Source organism: Rhinolophus ferrumequinum, chromosome 5 (genome assembly GCF_004115265.2).
Source record: "Rhinolophus ferrumequinum isolate MPI-CBG mRhiFer1 chromosome 5, mRhiFer1_v1.p, whole genome shotgun sequence".
NCBI classification, from domain to species: Eukaryota; Metazoa; Chordata; class Mammalia; order Chiroptera; family Rhinolophidae; genus Rhinolophus; species Rhinolophus ferrumequinum.
This window is the reverse complement of record NC_046288.1, coordinates 5,327,368-5,346,076: the sequence shown is the minus strand read 5'-3', so window position 1 is coordinate 5,346,076 and position 18,709 is coordinate 5,327,368. Positions and strand designations below refer to the sequence as shown.

The 18,709-nt window shown below is 38.0% G+C and overlaps 1 protein-coding gene across 14 annotated transcripts in view; it reads left to right on the top strand.

The window, feature by feature from the left end:
- PARD3 (par-3 family cell polarity regulator) overlaps positions 1 to 18,709 on the top strand; it is a 609,985-nt gene that overhangs the window by 255,625 nt on the left and 335,651 nt on the right. For all 14 annotated transcript variants that reach the window (XM_033105853.1, XM_033105850.1, XM_033105852.1 and 11 more), the window contains one exon: positions 18,271 to 18,449. In XM_033105853.1, coding sequence (XP_032961744.1) covers positions 18,271 to 18,449 — 179 coding nt within the window. The remainder of the gene's footprint in view (positions 1 to 18,270; positions 18,450 to 18,709) is intronic.

The following is an 18,709-nucleotide window of genomic DNA, read 5'->3' as shown; positions in this document are numbered from 1 at the left end:
GCTAGGCCTTTCCTGTTTCTGTAGACTTTATGTGGTCCTATAATGCCTTACACCTTTGGTAACTCCAAAAGAAGAGGGAATTTGTCTGGATTCTCTAGATCTACTGGTGTACTGGTAAATGTTTAACAACTGAATCTCTGAAAACCAGAAAAGACCTGGTTTTGTGGTCTTGCCCATTTCCATGGTGTAAATAGTCTCACCATAGCCAATTTCAGGTTACCAATGTCATGTCACTGAAAAAAAGTTGGTAAGAGATCCATGATAGCACACCCTTATATGGTATTTCCACCACACAGAGGCCGACGTAGATGCATTGTGAGCATAGATGCTAATAAAATGTGGTAAAATATTAATAATTGGAAGATGAAGTGTTTTGAGTATTTATTATCTTTGTTTTTAATATAATTTATTTACTTGTATGCTTATATAATTTAATTTTTGATAATGACTTAACCCACTCTTAAAAATTCCTGAAAAGTTAATCTGTTCTCATGAGATGATATGAAGCAGCTTTATAAATTCCCTGGGTGAAGAACAAACAAGTCACATTTTTTTAATTGATTAAAACAGTGGAATAAGGCAGATAGGATAGATAGTTACTACAGACAATTCCGCTTATGAGGTACTTGGAGCAGTTTTAGGACAAATCCAGTGGAGGGAGGATACAGAATCCATCTATAGGTTATCAATATTTAGACACTGGCTGGATTGGTAAGGGATGTAAGGGAAGAAAATGTTCAAACAAATTTTGCCTATGATTTTATTAAAAATATGTATAACCTCCCTCCCACTTGGTTTTTTATTTTCATGTCTTTCTTGAGAGTCTATGCCAATAGATGTGTAAAATGATGAACATAAATACGAGTCATGACTTTCTATATTCCCAAATACTTTTTGGTGATTACACCTTCCAGGGTATGCAGTAGCACCGCGGACTGTTGTTATGGTACACATCAGGGCCATCAGAAATTTTAAACTGATGAGAAGTAAAGGAAGGGCTCTTATTTTTAAAAAAAAAATTTATTGGGGAATATTGGGGAACAGTGTGTTTCTCCAGAGCCCATCAGCTCCAAGTCATTGTCCTTCAATCTAGTTGTGGAGGGTGCAGCTCAGCTCTAAGTCCAGTTGCCTTTTTCAATCTTTAGTTGCTGTGCCCACCATCCCATGTGGGTGAACTGGCAACCTTGTTGTTGAGAGCTCTTGCTCTAACCAACTGAGCCATCTGGCCACCTCTTCAGAAGCTCAGTGGCAGCTCGTTGTCTTCAATCTAGTTGTGGCGGGCGCAGCTCACTGGCCCATGTGGGAATCGAACCTGCAACCCTGTTCTTCACAGCTTGCACTCTAACCAACTAAGTCATCTAGCTGCCTGGAAGGATTCTTTTCTTCTTTGCTCTTTTCTAGTGACTAAGCTGTCATATATATGTATTTAATGCTTATTTGTGGTATTTTAATTCAGTAAATATGTTTTGACAGTGAGACAGTCTTCTGATAGCCTTCTGATAGTCTTCTGATTAAAAAATATGGGGAATCTATTGCAAGTTGTTAAGATTCTAAATACTATTTCTTTCCAATAGGAATTGATATTTTCTCTTTTTAGAAATGTAAGCACAAAAAGAGTGTGGTTTGTCAAATTTATTGTTTAATTCCTCATAAAGATCCTCCATTTAGGTCATGATAATTTTTACCGTTAGTTTGCTTTAGAGCAAGTGAGATTTTTTGAAATCCAAAGGTTTTGAAAGATTTGATGTTATTATTTTTTGCCTCGTAAGGGAAGACCTGTGTGCATTCCCAGGCCTATTATGAAATGTATGCTGCATAATTGAAAGACTGTTGCTTGAAATAAATTCCAATAAATTTATAAATTATAGATTCCAAGTTAACATATGCTATTTGAGCACTATTAAGATCCAGACATGTTAGAAGAAAAGTACTTGTATATATTCTGTTAATTTGGATACTTTAAAACTTACTATCCTTTGTATAAGTATGTAGTTGACACTGTATAGACCTAATAATGTAATACAGTGGTATCTATACCAGTATATTGATATACTAGATATACCACTAGGTATATACTGGTGCTTTGGTTATCTAGTAGTCATGGATATATGTTGGTCACTAAAATAACAATAAGAACAATAATTAGGAAATAAAAAATAGAGAATTGTGAACAAGGAAAGTGTAAGTTGGAGTTGAAAACTAAGAAAAGGAAACTTATATCACTGTTTAATCTCTATCTGTACCATCTATCACATAGTGTTCAGGTTCACAAAGCTTTGCTTCCTGGCAGATAATGTGGAAAGGAAAGCAAGATCAATCTTTATACATTTCCTTCTTTATCAAACTTCCTGACCAAACACAAGCTTTGTCAGTCTCCTGACAGCCATACACATAATTTCAGTCCATCTACCCATGAGCTTCTTTTAAGATTTACTCTTTCATTTTTCTTTTAATGGCTATATTGCTTAAATTTCCTTTGAGCTGATCTTATATCATGTATGAAAGTGCTTATTTCTGTGGAAGTGTATTGAATCCAGTGTTTTGAATATTAAATAGTTCGAGAATCTAGAGAATGAAAAACAAAAAGAAAGGCAAATAAAAGTGAATTAAAATCAATTTGCAATAAGGTATTCACTAACATATATCTGCTATTTTATGGAATTTGCTTTTGAATTATCTACTTTTTCTGTTGTAACTTGCTTGTCTTGCATTATAATGGTTATTATATGAGAACAAGTATGTATAAAAAAGAGGGGCGCATACCAGTGCATCCAGATATCGAAGGCAGCACCAGGCGAGCACCTGATTCATGATGGCAGGATGGATCCAGCAAGGTTCAATGGCAGATGATTGGCTCTGGGGAATGAATTATAAAATATTAATCTTGCTTTGTGGGATAGACAAGATAGGAAGAAAAAATGGCGAACACATTCTTTCTCGGAAGCCCCATTTTGCTATTCACTCCCTTAATTTATCATTCATTGAAGTGAATTATCAGAAGAGCACTATAGTGATATTTGCCTGCAGCTACTAAATTGATAGTTTTGCCTGAATTACTTAATCAATTCAACCTAAGTTCCCAAATTGATGAAGCATTTGACTGGAAAGACTATTTTGGTGAAAAATATAGACTGTTTCACAAGATTGCATTGACACATTGTGTGAAAGTATAGATTTAGGACATCCAACACATTTTTGTTAATCCAAGTAAATGTTCCTGACAGATATAAGAACAAATGCCATCATAGTCACAAAAACTGATGTAAAATGTAGACATTTTTAATAGCCATGTAGTAGGACATTTTCAATAATATTTTCTAAAGGTTAACTGTCAAATTTTAGGTCCTATAAAGAAAAAAGTTTAAAATGGCTTAGAATACAGTATTATTTTGTAAGCAATGTTTCTAGACATAACAGCCCTTCTAATACTTTATTTCAAAAACCCAAAGCTGTTAGAGACAGAAAGGTTTTTTGGATTGAATCTAAGCCCTTGTTGTTATAGATGAGGAAACTGCAGCCACGTGAGAATGTGGACAGCCCAGTGCTGCTTTAATCTGTGCTTTGAAATGTGTGGTTTACTGTTGGAATTAAGACCTAAGCACGTATGAGTTTGTCACTATGACAGAGAATGCCCAGGGACACACTTCATTCTATACCCCCCGCCCTACCACCCCCATCGTCCTCGGTGACTTGCTTCTTTTGTATGTTCAATCAATGTATAGTTATATTTGCATGGGAAACTAAGGAGGCATATTAGAAATTTATACTAATGTAGATAAATTTTGTAAAATCAAACAAGATTGATTACCATCCCTACTTAATTCAGAGCAAAGGAAGGGAATCTAATTTTTCTGTTTTCCACACCTCGTTTGCCGTAATGAAAATGACATTCTGCTTTGAATCATTTCAATGAAATGATTTTCAATATTGTTGTCTTTGTGACATTTTGACAATTAAAATATATTTTGCAAGCCTACTGGAAATGGTGCAATGCTTTTTTTCTTGTTTTTTATTTTTTTCCTACTGGCTGTTCTTGTTGCCTAGGAAACCACTATTGGGTTGAATTCTGTTTGCTTGGTTGTCATGCTGTCAGAGTTATGAGTAAAGTTCTTGGCTTTCTAGTTGTAAAAATGCTTCTTAAATATTAGAAATGGTTTATATTAAAGTGCTTTATCTCCTCAATTAAAAAGCAGCTAAGAATTGTTTGGTTTTCTTAAAATAATAAGGATTTCCCCCCCTTGATTATTAGTGGAATTTTTTATTTTACATACAGGTTTACAGGAGAATTTGAATTGTCAAGGCGGATTAGTTCCAAATATAGCACCTTAATAAAAAAATTCTTATGTAAATGTTTGTTTGCTTTTTTGGGGATTTGTGGACATGTGTTATGATTCCCAAAATGTGCAAATATAAACATTAAAATATTACATAAAACATCTAGTGAGATCTTAGAAAATGCAGGTTATTTGCCCTATATCTGATAAGCTGAAAAACTATTCTCTCTATATAACATTTTCAAATTAAAGTTTAAACGAAAGCAGTAGAACTGCCTCAGATTGTATCCTTTCTTATGATTAAAAGTTAATATAACTGAGAATGCAAAATTAATGAATATTTAATTATATTTTTGTTTAGCTAAATTCAGCATCCTATAAAATTTTTTAATGCATAAAAATTTTCAGAGATATGTGTGTAGCTGCTAGGTCCTTGAAATGAGGCAGGGGTGACTGAGGAACTGAATTTAAATAGCCAGTGTGGCTAGTGACTACTGTGCCAGCAAAGTTAGGGGCATTGTTACTCCAAGGTACTCCCCAGGGATATGTTAGAATGCAGGATCTCAGGCCCCTTCCTGGACCTACTGAATCAATGCATTTTTTTTTTAATTGGGGAGTATTAGGAACGGAACGTTTTTCCACACGTACTGTTGTGACAACGATGGATGTCACAAATCGTTGTTTTTCAATCTAGTTGTGGGGGGCGCAGCTCATTGGCCCACATCGGAATCGAACCAGCAACCTTGGTGTTATGAGCACTGCGCTCCAACTACTGAGCCCGCCCACCGGCAGCTCAAATGCAGGCTCAAGCTATTGTCTCTCACTGGCCCATGTGGGAATGGAACCTGCAAACCGCAACCTTGTTGTTAAGAGCTTGCGCTGTAACCAACTGAGCCATCCGGCTGCCCTAGAATCTGCATTTTTAATAGGATCTCTTAGGATTGATACGCAATGCTCTCCAGTCTAGATTGGTTCCCAATCTTGGCTGCACATTAGAATAGCATGGGTAGCTTGTAACAATAATGCCTAGGTCTCATCCTAGACCTATTTTTCAGGATATATGGGTGGGGCCCTGGGAAGTAAAATATTTTACAAAACATTATTTTAATGACTAGTGAAGAGTTAGAACCAGTGATGTAGCTCAAATTGTGTAAACACAAGTGCAAGGTGGGATGGGAAGATCTTAAGTACTGACCTGGGTTTCTGATCTTTTGTTAAGGTCAAACATGGGAAAGGTGTAGGAGAGAGAAAGAGAATTAGCTCTTATTTAGTGCTTAGTAAACGACAGGCATTATTATCATAATTGAATAAGTATTTAACTGAAAAGATTCTGTTGGTGAAAATATAGCCCATTTCACAAGATCAAAGTGTCATATTGTCTGAAAATATGGATTTAACCCTATGTCCAACACATTTCTGTTAATCCAAATAAATGTTCCCTATGTAGATATGGAGTATGAAGCATTTAGTTTTATATACATATTCCTTGAGGTTCCCCCTCCCTTCAGTGTGCCACTTTCCACTCCTTCCCCCAAATTCCTTAATGATAAAATACATTAGGATGAAGTTAAAACCCTCATTTGTTTGACAGTCTTAGCTAAAGGGAGCTTATCTCATTCTTAAATTTTTTTCATGACATTTCATTTTACCTGTGGAAAATAATTGTAAAGATCCAAGCATCAGATGAGTAATTGGTTCAGGGATGGTGACTTTTCTTCCCGCTCTGAGGTTCAGTGTGAGTGAGTTCAGCTAATGTGCATTTACTGCTCTTTTGTGGTGAGATAACTATGATGGTAGATATTGGTGAGAAAGTTGCAGATAAGTCAGAGTCCCTATCTTAAGTCCTTGGTGTTCAGGGATTCCATGCTCGCTGGAGAAGAGCATATTTCTGTGGCCTGACTGTCGAGGCTTGGACTTTGTCTTCACCACTTACCAATAGGTTAACTTTAAGTCAGGATATCGTAAAGCTGTAGCATCACTTTCCCGACCTGTAAAGTGAAAATAATAATATAACCAATTTTGTAGCCTTATTCTGAGATTATGATCATAATGCGTTAAGGGTCTTAGCATATGCATGGCCCATAGTAAATGCTCAATAAATGTTAGTGATTATAGACTTAATTGATTTATTATAAACGATCGGGATGTGCTCACATGTACATTACTCTCTCCTTAAGGAGAAGAATGGGTAGATTAGATGAGCTGTGAAAGATTTCTGCACTTTGAAGGTAATATAAACAGACATGCAGCCATATGTTTCAGAACCAGGAAGACTTATGGCCGCCTTGGAGCAACCACTTGGTGCCAAATAGCTTTATTAATAGCCAGGATGTACAGGGCTGGCTCTGTGGTAAGGAATTAATTTGAAACTGGAACACTCAAGACAGACAAGTGGATAATGAGCTTTTTGAATGCTTTTGAAGTGCTTCTGTCATATTTTCACAGTATAAAATAGCATTTCTGCAATTTCCAGCAGCCCTGATTCTTTACGGTGCTTCATTTTTCTTCATAGCACTGATCACCACATGCACAGTCTCTCTGAACTTATCCGTTGTCTTTCTCTCATCACCTGAATGTAAAATCCTTGAGGATTGCTTACTGTTAGCAGCTAGAAGAGAGCCTAGCACATAGTGGTGCTCAGTAGATACTTGTCTTGAATGAATGAGTTTTAAGTCATTCTTATATAGCTTTTAGTACCATGAAGATTCAAGTTCAAGATGAAAAGGCGGTATATGAGCAAAATGAAGTATAGAGACTCTAGTGGAAGTTTAACACCTGAGACTTAAGAAGAGCCTTGCCATTTTGAAATAGTTGATGATGGTTAATGTGCTAGTGAAATAACTATAAAGTCTAGTAAAGTAGATGACTTCATGTGTACATCCTTAAATAATAGAAAATTGGCTAATGAAATTAGTGAATCGCCAGTTCCCAGTTGGGAGGAAATGTTAAACTTTTGCATAGTACTATGGAATAAAGGCTATAATAATAAAGGAATGGGAGAATAATGCTTATCAAAAGTTAACTTGACAGTTAGTGAGGTACTTGAATCCTTAATAAAATATTGAAGACAGATGTCAAAGAAAAAGGATATTGAGCATTTAGAGAATGTTTCCAATGCATCAGTAATCAACATCAGGTATGAAAGACAAATTACTTGTGTGATGAAGTTGATAATTTCAAAATTTAATTACATGATTGTTGGACTAAATTGGTAAAGTGAAAGTAATATGAGGGATTTGATATAGATACATATATAAAATTACATGTGAAGAATTAATTTAGATTTCTCATACTCAAATATTCACATAGGAGAGTAAACATTGCATGAAGGACAATCGTACAAAGTTAATAATAATAATAAAAAAAAGTAAAATGTTGTTGGGATTCCTGGTCAGAGAGTTTATCACCATTATGTGAAGCAGCGATTCTTTGAGCTTTTCCCAGCAGAAATATCTATTTTTAAAAGTCCTCTGGACATCCAATATCTGTAATTGTTTCTTTGCTGATAAGATTCTCCTTATACTTGAGACAATCAATGTGAAAGCATAGAGATAGATGGATAGTTGTGTTTTTTTATTTATGCAGCAACACTAATAAACATTTCCTAAGTGCCATTTACTGGGCTGGGAACTAGGATTGGAATCTCTTGAAATTAGTGATGGAGACAGACCAGAGAGCGCCAGTTCTGATCAGTGAAATTAACATGAGGCACGAGGTCACTTTTGCTGTCTGAACCTCTTGGACTTCTTGGAGAAAACAGTCCCCGCCAGGTTGACCTTAGAGTGGGGAAGAGGGCCTGGAAAGGCCTGGCCTTTCTGGTTACTCCAGATCGGTCCACCAGTATCTGAGCACAGGGTGGAGAGGTGGTGCTCAGACCACAGAGGGCAAGTTTCAGGGCTTAATGTGAGGTTCTCTGACCCAACCAGCCAACCAAGAATTCTGAGTTCCTAACATGTGATTTGTGGTTTAGAAAAGGTGTTCCGGGTGTTTTCTAGAGGATGAATTGGAGGGGGCCAAGATTGGAGGGAAAGACTAAATTGAGTTGAGGGGAGCCCATGAAGTAAGAAGTCCAGAGTGTTTTTTTTAGCACAGCTAAAGGAATTTTAACATAGCATTACCTTGCTATTAGAGAGTTAAATGTGGTCAGAACAGCAGCACGGTTCTCACTGGTACATTGGAAAGGCAGAACTTTAAGTCTTCATGACACAAGACCTCCCGAATCATCTTACCAGGACCCCCTGGTGCATTGCATACACGTTAAAGTTGGAGCATCTCTGCCTTACAAGACCCTGTTTTGGCTCACCCAGACCTACCTCTCATGCTCTTTTTCCAGTCACATCTTTACACTTTAGCCATACTGTGTTTCTTGCATTCCCATTCATTCTCTAGAATGAATGGACTTTGCCCCTGCAGTTTTCTCTGCTGGCATGTTCTCTTTCTTTCTCCCCATCCCCCTGGCCAAATGTCACCATCACCACCCCCAAGCAAAAACAAAAACAAGCATCAAAAACTTCTGCTTTGATGTCTCACTTCCTTCGTCTGAGTATATGACAATGAAAAGTGCCCTATTGTTCTCTAGGGTTGTGTGTTAATGGGAGGCAGATCCTAAAACTTTCGAGGACTGTATGGCAAATGCAATGATTGGAGCACGCAGGCTGTAAGAGGAGCACCTTGTCCGTGCAGAAACGGTCAGAGGCTTTCTAAGAGGAGACACAAGGGGCATGAAAGGACAGTAGGGGAATTGAGCAGTTCCTGTCCTCATGAAGTCTTTGCTGATGATGCTGAGAGGAAGGCGCCCCTCCTAAGCGTTCTGGTAGTGCCCCGTGCTTCTCGTGCAGCCCTGCCATCACTGTAAAGGACTGGCTGAACTCCCGGCCCCCTCCCCCCGCCCCCCACAATGCTGCAGACTCCCCGGGCAGAGGCCAGGTCTGCCCTGCACACGGGAGATCCCAGCGACCTGGTGCTCAAAAACACCTGTTGATGAAGACAGGGAGGTTTAAGGCTCTCTTCGTCAGAGCTGCGTTAGTGGACTCTTGGGGCGGCAGCTAAATAATCATAGTGGGTTAAATATAAGGAGAGATGAAGCCTCCAGTTCTCCTTTGTTTATTAAGAAAGAAAAGATTGTTTATTTAGAAAGAAAAAAAAAAGCAACAGAACAGTATCTGAAGAGGTGGTGTTTCTCTTTTAAAGATTTATGAGTCCATTATTCAACAAATGTCTATTAAGGAAGGTACAGTTGAGCCTCACTATTTGTAGAGGTTCCTGCAAATATTATTGAATCACTGCTGTGCCTGTACCTTGTTGAGGTTGAACAAAAGATACTCTGCTTCTTGTTTCAGCACTCATATTGTAAACAGGTATCCTTTTCCTGGTTTCATGGTCTCTTTGGTGCCGTGTTTTTCACATTTTTGTGTGTTTTGGTGGGGGGTGATTTTTCTGTTCAAAGTGAACCCTGCACATAAAATGCTGTTTCATGCTCTTAAGCACACAAGTCTTTGATGCGTCTTATGGAGAAAATATACATGTTAGATAAGCCTCATTCAGGCCTGAGTGTCAGTCCTGCTGGCTGTGAGATTAATGTTAAAGAATCAACGATCTCTGTTAAATAAAGTGTCTTTAAACAGAAGCATGTATGAACACAGTTATTGCATTGATTGGTTGATGAAAACATTGTGACCGGAGAGAGAGGCACTAACCTAACCTGCAGTTCCTCCTGGTTCAGTGTTTGCTGACTCAGGTTTGCAGTGACCTCATAGAGCATGACTACGGTGGAGAGTGCGAATCTACTATATTTACTCTTCCAGGTACTGTTCTGGGCCTGGAGGGTCAAACAGTGAGGAAGACAGATGCAGTCTGTCCTCTTGTGGATCTTAACACTCTCGTTGGGGCTCTTGGCTGTATGGAAATAGACAGTAGCACATACACTGCTCAACACACATCTGTGAGGAGAAACATTATCTGTAACAATAATATAGATGCTCCCCCCCCCATTTTTCTGTTCTTATTCATCTCCAAATTTTATTCATTTTTTTTTTAAGGAAAATAGTTAGCTCTTGCCTGCTCACAGGCTCCCAAGTGCACCCTCATGCTCTGTCTTTATCTGTTCATTGTTTCTTTAGAGTTCACATTCTCATGTTCTCAACTTCAGTCCCCTCATTCATTGCTCATTAAAGGTGTTTTTCTAAACGTACAAAGCAAACCAAAACTATTTTTCCACAGTATTCTCCCAAAGAATGTCTCTAGTGCCAGATGTTCTAATAGTTTGTTTTACCCATCTGTGGTTATTTTCATCTGGGCACCTTGTATTTAGTACACCTTCTAAATACACCTTCTTTCTTTTACTAACGTTTAAAAAAAAAAAAAATCTGTCCTGGTCCAGTCACTGGGCAGGTGGTGATCTTTTACAGTATTGGTTTCTTTTTGAATGTGCAGAGTAATATTCATTTGGAGGAATTTTTTTTGACATTGAACAGGTCTCTAAAGACCCTTAGCCTCATAGTCATTATTTTAAAAATGACTATGAATATTAGTGTCTTGTAGATGCTTAACAAATGTTTGTTGATTGAAGCAGCCAGACTTTACACCTGCCATAGTCACACAAACGGGGCGACATGAGTGAAAGGGAAAAGATCACCTTGCACAGCATGGCTCTCTCTGCTCTTCCTCGGCCTGAGCTCTCCCCCTGGGCCCTGGCCGGGGTTCAGGATTCTGATGGAACTGACCGTTTCCCCCTGAGCTGTAGCTGTCTTAGTAGAGGATTTGGGGACACTAAATCTTTATGTACAGGATTCAGTAGCTAATGCATATTTTTATAAGCAGGTGGTCATTTACATAATTGCCTCAGGCCTGGTCCTGCCCTCTGCTCCAGGAGACAGTAAGATAAAAGTGAAAGGCTTTTCACCTCTGAAGCCTATTTCTTACACACTTTAACCACTCTTTTTTTTTTTTTTTTTTACCCTCAGGGTATAATAAGAAAGGAACCCCTGAATACTAAATCTTTTACAATTGGGGAGTTTTTTTTTATTCTTGACTGATGCATTTTAACCAGCTTCTAACATTTTCAGTTCCTGCTGCGTTTGTGTGTGTGCGTGTGTGTATACAAGTGTACAGAAGGAGGGAAGGAAGGAGGGAGGTTACAATGAATAGAATGAACACTTGTTCTCCGGTTAAATAAATGGCTGATGCTATTAGAGGTGGAAACAAAGTGCAGTGGAAAAAGGCGCAGAGGGATTCCACTAGCACCCTGAGCTGTGTGGCTTCCTTATGCTCCTCCAGACTCACTGTCCATTCTGCCCATGTGGTCAGGGCCGAGGTCTCCTGTGTTACCAGCCAGGGTCTGTGCTCTCTGGCTTCTGCCTGGGCTGGGCCTGGGCATGCACCTGCAGGACATCGATGAGGAGTGGGAAGAGCACAAAGACAGGCCTCGGTCCTGGGCTCCCTCCTTGCCTGGCTCTGGTTTGCTGGGAGCTGTGTCCCTGCAGGGAAAGCCACAGCTCCCCTTGCCCTGGGGGTGGAAGGCCTCATGGGAACTTTATCTCTCGCTGCTTTTCCTTAATCCTGCCATGTATTTGTAAACAGTCTTTCCATTTAACTTAACTCAAATACCCTTTATGAATCAGCCATTGTTTGCTACTGGGACACTAATGGAGGTGATGAACTTGAGGAGTTGGTGCCATTTGAGAAGAACCCATAGGACACAGGACACTGTATAGAGATGGGCGTGGATGGGATGGAGGGCGATGCTAAGGAGCCTGTTCCCAGCGTTGCTCAAGCGTGGAGTTGTCCTACTGTGGGGCATGTTGAGGGAGCTGTCAAAGTGGCTAGTACTCAGGGGACAGACACACTGTGTGTATAGTGGCTGAGCCTAGGTTATGAGAAGACTGTTAGAGGAAATAGCTTAATGACAGGCTGTAAGCCCTGATTGCTGCAAGCCTTGACATTGATTTCTCACCTGGGATTTTCTGTTAACTCTTTGGAAGGCATTTTTATTTTTTAAATTGAGTTAATTGTAGAATTCTCGTGCAGTTGTAAGAAATACTACAGATATTCCTTTTATATTTCCCTCAATGGTAAGATTTTGGAAAAACTGTAATATTCTGTCACAACAGCAGTATTAACATTGATACGATACTCACCAATCTTATTCAGATTTCTCCACTTTTACTTGTACTCATGTGAGTATTTGGAGGGCTTTTGATCAGAGTGGTTATATTTTCAGTTTCAGAATGAGAGTACTACAATTTTAATATGCCTTAGAAAAGTTTTGGGTTTTCTTTGGAAACATTCATATGACATTAGAATACTACATATCTATTTTCCCCATGACTTTCTTTTCTCTCCTTATAAGTGTTTAAGATTCAGTGGAACCATTGAAGACATCCTGTTCTCTCTAGAAATGTATTTTAAACTCAACCTTCCCAAGAAAATCACCTGTTATCTCTAGTGAGGTGTAAACACGTTGTGGATCTGACACATTTTAGTTCTTCCTGGACAGCAGTGTGGTCACCTCCAAATTCTGCAGGGCATGGAGGCAGTTATCAAGAACCTCAGGAACAGCTGGGTCACAGAGAGCAGTGTGACCTTTGACCAGCCCTTAAACTGTCTGTCTGGTCCTCAGTGCATGCATTTGTAAATGAGATATTTCAGTTTATCTCTAAGGCAACGTCCAAGTATAGTATTTTTTGTTTATTCCTTGTATATAAAAAATAGTTAATAACGGTGATAAAACTCATCACCTTCTTTCTGAGTCATTCACTGTTTCTTTTAAAGCTTATTTCCTGCCTTGCCTTCCACAAATTTCTCCCAAGGATTTTACCTCAGGAGGTGAAATATACTACTGGTAAAGTGCCTTTATAAAAAAGGGGCAACATATATTGGAAGGTCGATTTTGCAATCCCGATGACAGGTTTTTATCTCATGGTGTGGATTAATTACTTGGTTCTTCTCACTGTGAGATGTGTCTTTAGGAAATATATAATTGCCCCGAAGATTGAGGAGATGGTTTTCATTTTGCATGAGGAGTAATTATGCTGTTTGCATCGTAAGTCCTAATAGAACACGTGTAACTGCATATTATTTTTAGATTTGATTAAATATCTTGACAGTTTATGCTTGTCTTCTTGGGAAAGGTTTATTCATTGCCTTGAGTGGTTAAGTAATTTAGAAATTACCAGAAGAATAAAAGAAGAGAAGCCGTGGGAGAGCTTATTAGGAGTAGGGGCGGGATATTTAACAGTTAAAAATGTATATATCTGCCTCTTTAGTATTTACTCTAATTCATTATTATATTTGCCATTTCCCACTTATTGAAAAAGCACCCTACCTTGAGAAGCAAATCAATATTTACAGAGCACTAGTGCCACAGAGAGTTTGAAATCTCATGATGAGAGTTTATTGCTGTTTTATCTGCTCTTCAAAGGCAGGCACACATCAAACAGTCTCCACCATCGTCCTAGTCCCAGTGACAATGCACCAGTGCCTGTGTGGTTCAGCCAGCAGCTTAATTATTGAAGATCATCATCTTTGAATTTTCTTTTTAATATTTCAGAGGATATTCTTTGAAAATCTATGTATTAAATAAATCAGAAGATGATGAGGCGAGAAAGTTTCGCCATGTTTTTAAATGCATCAATTTTCTTAAAATTGAGGATGAGGAATTGCAATAAGAATGACCAAATTACCTTAATTGAGAAGCTCCTGTTATTTTCAATTACTGTAAGGAACAAATAACACTGGATTATTAGTAATGATGAAATAGGCCCTGGGCCCCAGAAACATGAACAAATCATAGAGGAAAAGGCTCTATTCTCATTTGATTCGTCTGAGGCCAACACAGATTTGCATTCTTTGTTTTGTCAGGACAGTGAAAGGTGGGCAACCTGTTAGGTGTTTTCATGGTTCATTTTGTTGATAAGTCCTGATGTTTATGGTGATCTCGTTCTTTAAAATCAGGCTCAGCTTGTCAGGAGGCCTCATGCTCTTTGTGGCTACTTCTGCACCATACCTGTAGCTCTCATGTGTTTTCCTTCTCCTGTGTTCCTTGTAATACTTTCCCTTGTTTTCAGGCACCAGATAATGGTTGCTACGGCTTCGCAATGCTTTTATTTATTTATTTTAATATCTTTTTTCATAAATTGTTGTAAGTGCTGTTGGGATGAGATTTGGCAAGTGATCGCCGGTATCGGAGTATATGAACTTACATGGCATCACACATATTTTAGCATGAAAAAGCTCTTCTGACGCCATTAGTGCAGCCTCTGGCTTTATAGATTAGGAACTGAGGCCCGGAGAGGTAAGCTGATTTACCAGGATTGCAAATCTAGCTCAGTGGTTCTTCCTGTGTGGTCTGTGGGTCCTTGGGAGTCACTGAGAGCATTTCAAGGAGACAGGACAAAGCTCTTTTTCGTGGACTTACTAAAATATATTTTGTGTTCTTCCCCGGGGTGACATCTGCATCAGTGATGCCCAGGCACTGATGGGTAAAATGCAGGTCCCTTGGCACAAATCAAGACAGTGGCACCAAATGTATTCTTCACCCAACACACTAACAGGTTTTATTTTTTAAACAGCCCTTTTTATCTGCTGTCCTTGATGAGGCAGCAAAAATGATTACTTTTATTAAATCCTGACCTTTGAGTACAAAATTTAAAATTTTGTGTGACAAATGGGAGGTGGGCATAAAATATTCCTACCTATTGAAAATCAGTGGTTGTCTTGAGGAAAATTTTTATGTGATGGTTTGAGTTGTAAGCTGAAGTAACCATTTTTTTTTTTTTTAATGGAATGCCATTTTTATTTGAAAGATGAACAGATAAACTGGTTATTCAGTCTTTGGTATCTTGAACCGTTTCTGGAAAATGAATGAAGTGAGCCTGTCACTACATGGCAAATGACTGACAGTATTTGTAGCCAAAGATAAGCTTTAAGCTTTCTAGTGAAAATTAGATTTTTGGAAAACATATAGTCCACCATGAGCACGACAACTTCCCAATGTTTAATGACTTTTCTGATGAAATTGGTAGTGATGGTCACATATGTGATTTACTGATATGAAGGACTATATCAACATTTGGAACACTGGCATACCAGATTACTAATATATTCCAAATAACTAATGTTACAGATTTTTTCATGGGTTAAAGAGCCATTCAGAGTGTGACACAGACAAGTAGATTTTAATGTAACAAAGAACGAAAAGCTTCCATTCCACATGGCAGCTAACCTTTGAGCAACTCTCATTTGTCAAGTTCTGGCCATGTGGCCCGGGTCTTGCCTTTTGGACCTAGTTATGCTGTACTGTGAAAACTCAGCTCTTTCAGCACATTGCACTACAAGAAAACCTTGATTTCAAGGTCATTACGATGCCATTTGGCATTCTTTTGAGAACACATAGTTTACTTTTTAAATTGAATTCTGTTCCTTTTTTCATTAACCTGGTAATCAAATCTTGGATGCCTTCCTGAGTTTGACAGTGGACAGAGATGCAAACGTGGGGCCTGAAATTGCTTGGGGGTACTTGGTGATAAAGTGGTACACATGAACGGTCCAGACTCTATTTATATTAACTTCTTTTATAGATACCACTAAAATGCAAACAAAGTTTACTGTGCGAGGAACTCATGGGAAGGGTTGCCTAATAGCATATCTCCTGGGGCGTCCTTCGCACTGCAGTTTGCACAGTAAATGCTGTCTCGTGCCCTACCCGAGCATCTGCCCAGAAGGGACAACCCACAGGGTCTGCAGTCCCCACTGTGTCCCGTCTTATTTCTCTTCCCCTTTCTTTCCTGCATCAACAGTTTTGAGAGTTACAGGTACAAAAAGGTAAAATGCTAATTATTTTTGTCTGTTTCAGACAAACGGATTACCACATGATCACATTCCATCAGAAGATGAGGGTCTTAATTATTTATCTAATCTGAATCACGTATGCAATTTACTTCTTCTGGGAAAAATTTCAGAAACAACTAGAGGAAGATGTTTTATTGTGTCTCAGGAAATTCAGTGAAATTATATAGTCCCTGAATTTATTTTGGGGTTGTAGTGTAGTTTTATGGGGTTATGTTATTATTGTGGTAGACTTTTTGGTCATTGCGTCTACCATTTTTAAAATGTCTTTTTGTGAATAGTGCTTCTTTTAGACCTGGGGCCGGGGGTGGGAGGAGGAAGAGAGAGAGAAAGAGAGAGAGAGGGAGAGAGAGAGAGAATGAGAGATCTTTAACGAGTAGATAATTAACAGCCTTATAATTGAAAAGTAACAGAACCCATGTCCAAGGAGCAGTATTATAATTGCCCAGAAGTATTTTATTCTCCCCTTCCCCATTTTGTTGCTTTATTTTGAGTTTTGTGAATCTGGGAACAATTTTGCTAATTGGGAGAAAGCTTCTTTCATAGTAAGAGCATTGTAGTATTAACACACATAGATTCTTAGATGTATATTTTTATGAACCTATTTGAGAGCGACTATGTAGTTCTTAGTGTGTTTTATTTTTTGCTGCAGATTCTAAGCAGTAAGGGCTGTCACAAGTTTCTACATACACTTAAAAATTGGAAATTATTCTTTGATAATTTTCATGTATGTGTTTTTCCTAGCAAATTAAGGTAACCATCAATTAATATTAAATGTTCAGCATATTTTTCCCCTGTTAATGTTACTCAGGCTTTATTATTGTTATAAATCCTCATGACATAGAAACAAATGTTAAATGCAATATGATTATAATTCATATGCTTCTGATCATTTCTAATTTGCTTTAACGTCTTTGAGACTATTGGCTTGACAATGATTTAAATACAACATTCAATGTATGTAGTCTGTTTTTCCCATCTCAAGGATCTATGAGTCTGCATCTTGACCAATGCATTAGTGTTCCAGAAATGTTTCCTGTAGAGTAAATGATGAGTTTACTGTATACCATTAAAGCTGTTTTTAGAGGCTTTTAATAAATGGTTAACTTATATCCTAATTTTGGAAAACAGATTACGCTAAACATAATTTAACTGTTTTGTCTCATGTCTTTGAGTGATTTTGTCCAGTTGATGAGTGGGGCTTTTGGTTGTGATCTGTTATAGACCCATATGTTTTTTATTCTTCTCTGTTTCTTCTCTATTGTAACAATGATTATATCTGCCAGAATGTTCTTAGTGCTACTGATAGAAATGTTAGCCTGAGTTTATCGATTTTGTTATAACAATTGCAAGCAAACTCCTCATTTATGTGATTATAGTTACCAAAACACTGTCTCTCATGTAATTTTATATGTGAGTATGTGCCAGATAGTACCTGCTTATTAGCGTATTACTTTCAAGATTTCTGTTATCTTAAGGATATGAAATATGTTTGTGTTTTACATTTTTCGTAATACTTTATTGAACAAAAGAAATATTTATTCAATAGAATTCTTTAATAGACTAGCCAAATACTGTTTAGATTCTGTATTTTTAATCCAGCAGATATGATTAAAAGTTGAATGAAATTTGTTTCATGGCTTACATTAATTTATATTTTAGAATATGACATTTTATTTAGAAATATTAGGCTAGTAACAGCAGTAATGGTTATTTTACTCTCTGTTGAGTGCTCACTATGTGTCAGGCACTATTTTAAGCATTTTATCTGATTCAGTCCTCACAATGCCCCTATGAAAGAAGTGCTGTTTTATTGCTATTTGTGTACGAATGGACTACAGACAGAGGCTAGGTAGGCGGCTTGTCCAGAGGCACACACATAACGTGTGACGATACACATATACACGACCAGGTGTCTGACTTCAGAGCAGGCCGTCCCACGCAGGCCATGTTTCTTTTGCCATGAAGTGTTTTAAAGGAGATAATGGAATATCTGTTTAGAATGCTGACCCACTGTCACCTTAAATTGTTACTGTATTCTTTAATCTTTGGGATTTAACTACCTTTATCCTAACATGCAGTTTTCAGACATTAGTTATCTTGAAAAAAACAAAACAAAACAAGACAACACTTTTTTTTTTTGTATTTGTAGATATGCCTCTTCATGTCCGACGAAGCAGTGACCCAGCTTTAATTGGCCTCTCAACTTCTGTCAGTGATAGTAATTTTTCCTCTGAAGAGCCTTCACGAAAAAATCCCACACGCTGGTCAACAACAGCTGGCTTTCTCAAGCAAAACACTGCTGGTAGCCCTAAAACCTGTGACAGGAAGGTAACCATTTCTACTTTGTGCCTTCTTAGTATCTTCACGATGGCCCTTTGTGTGTTTGCTTATCTACTTCTACACCAAAGTTCCGATAACTTCCCATCTTTTATTGCCTTTGAATTTTCGGATACAGTTCGTGCTATATATGGTGTAAATTTATCCATTTTGGAATAGGTAGCATTCATATGATTAAAAATGAAAACTTTTGATATGAAATGTGTACGTGTGAAGTCCCTCTCTACCTTGTCTCCTGTCCTACCTCTGTT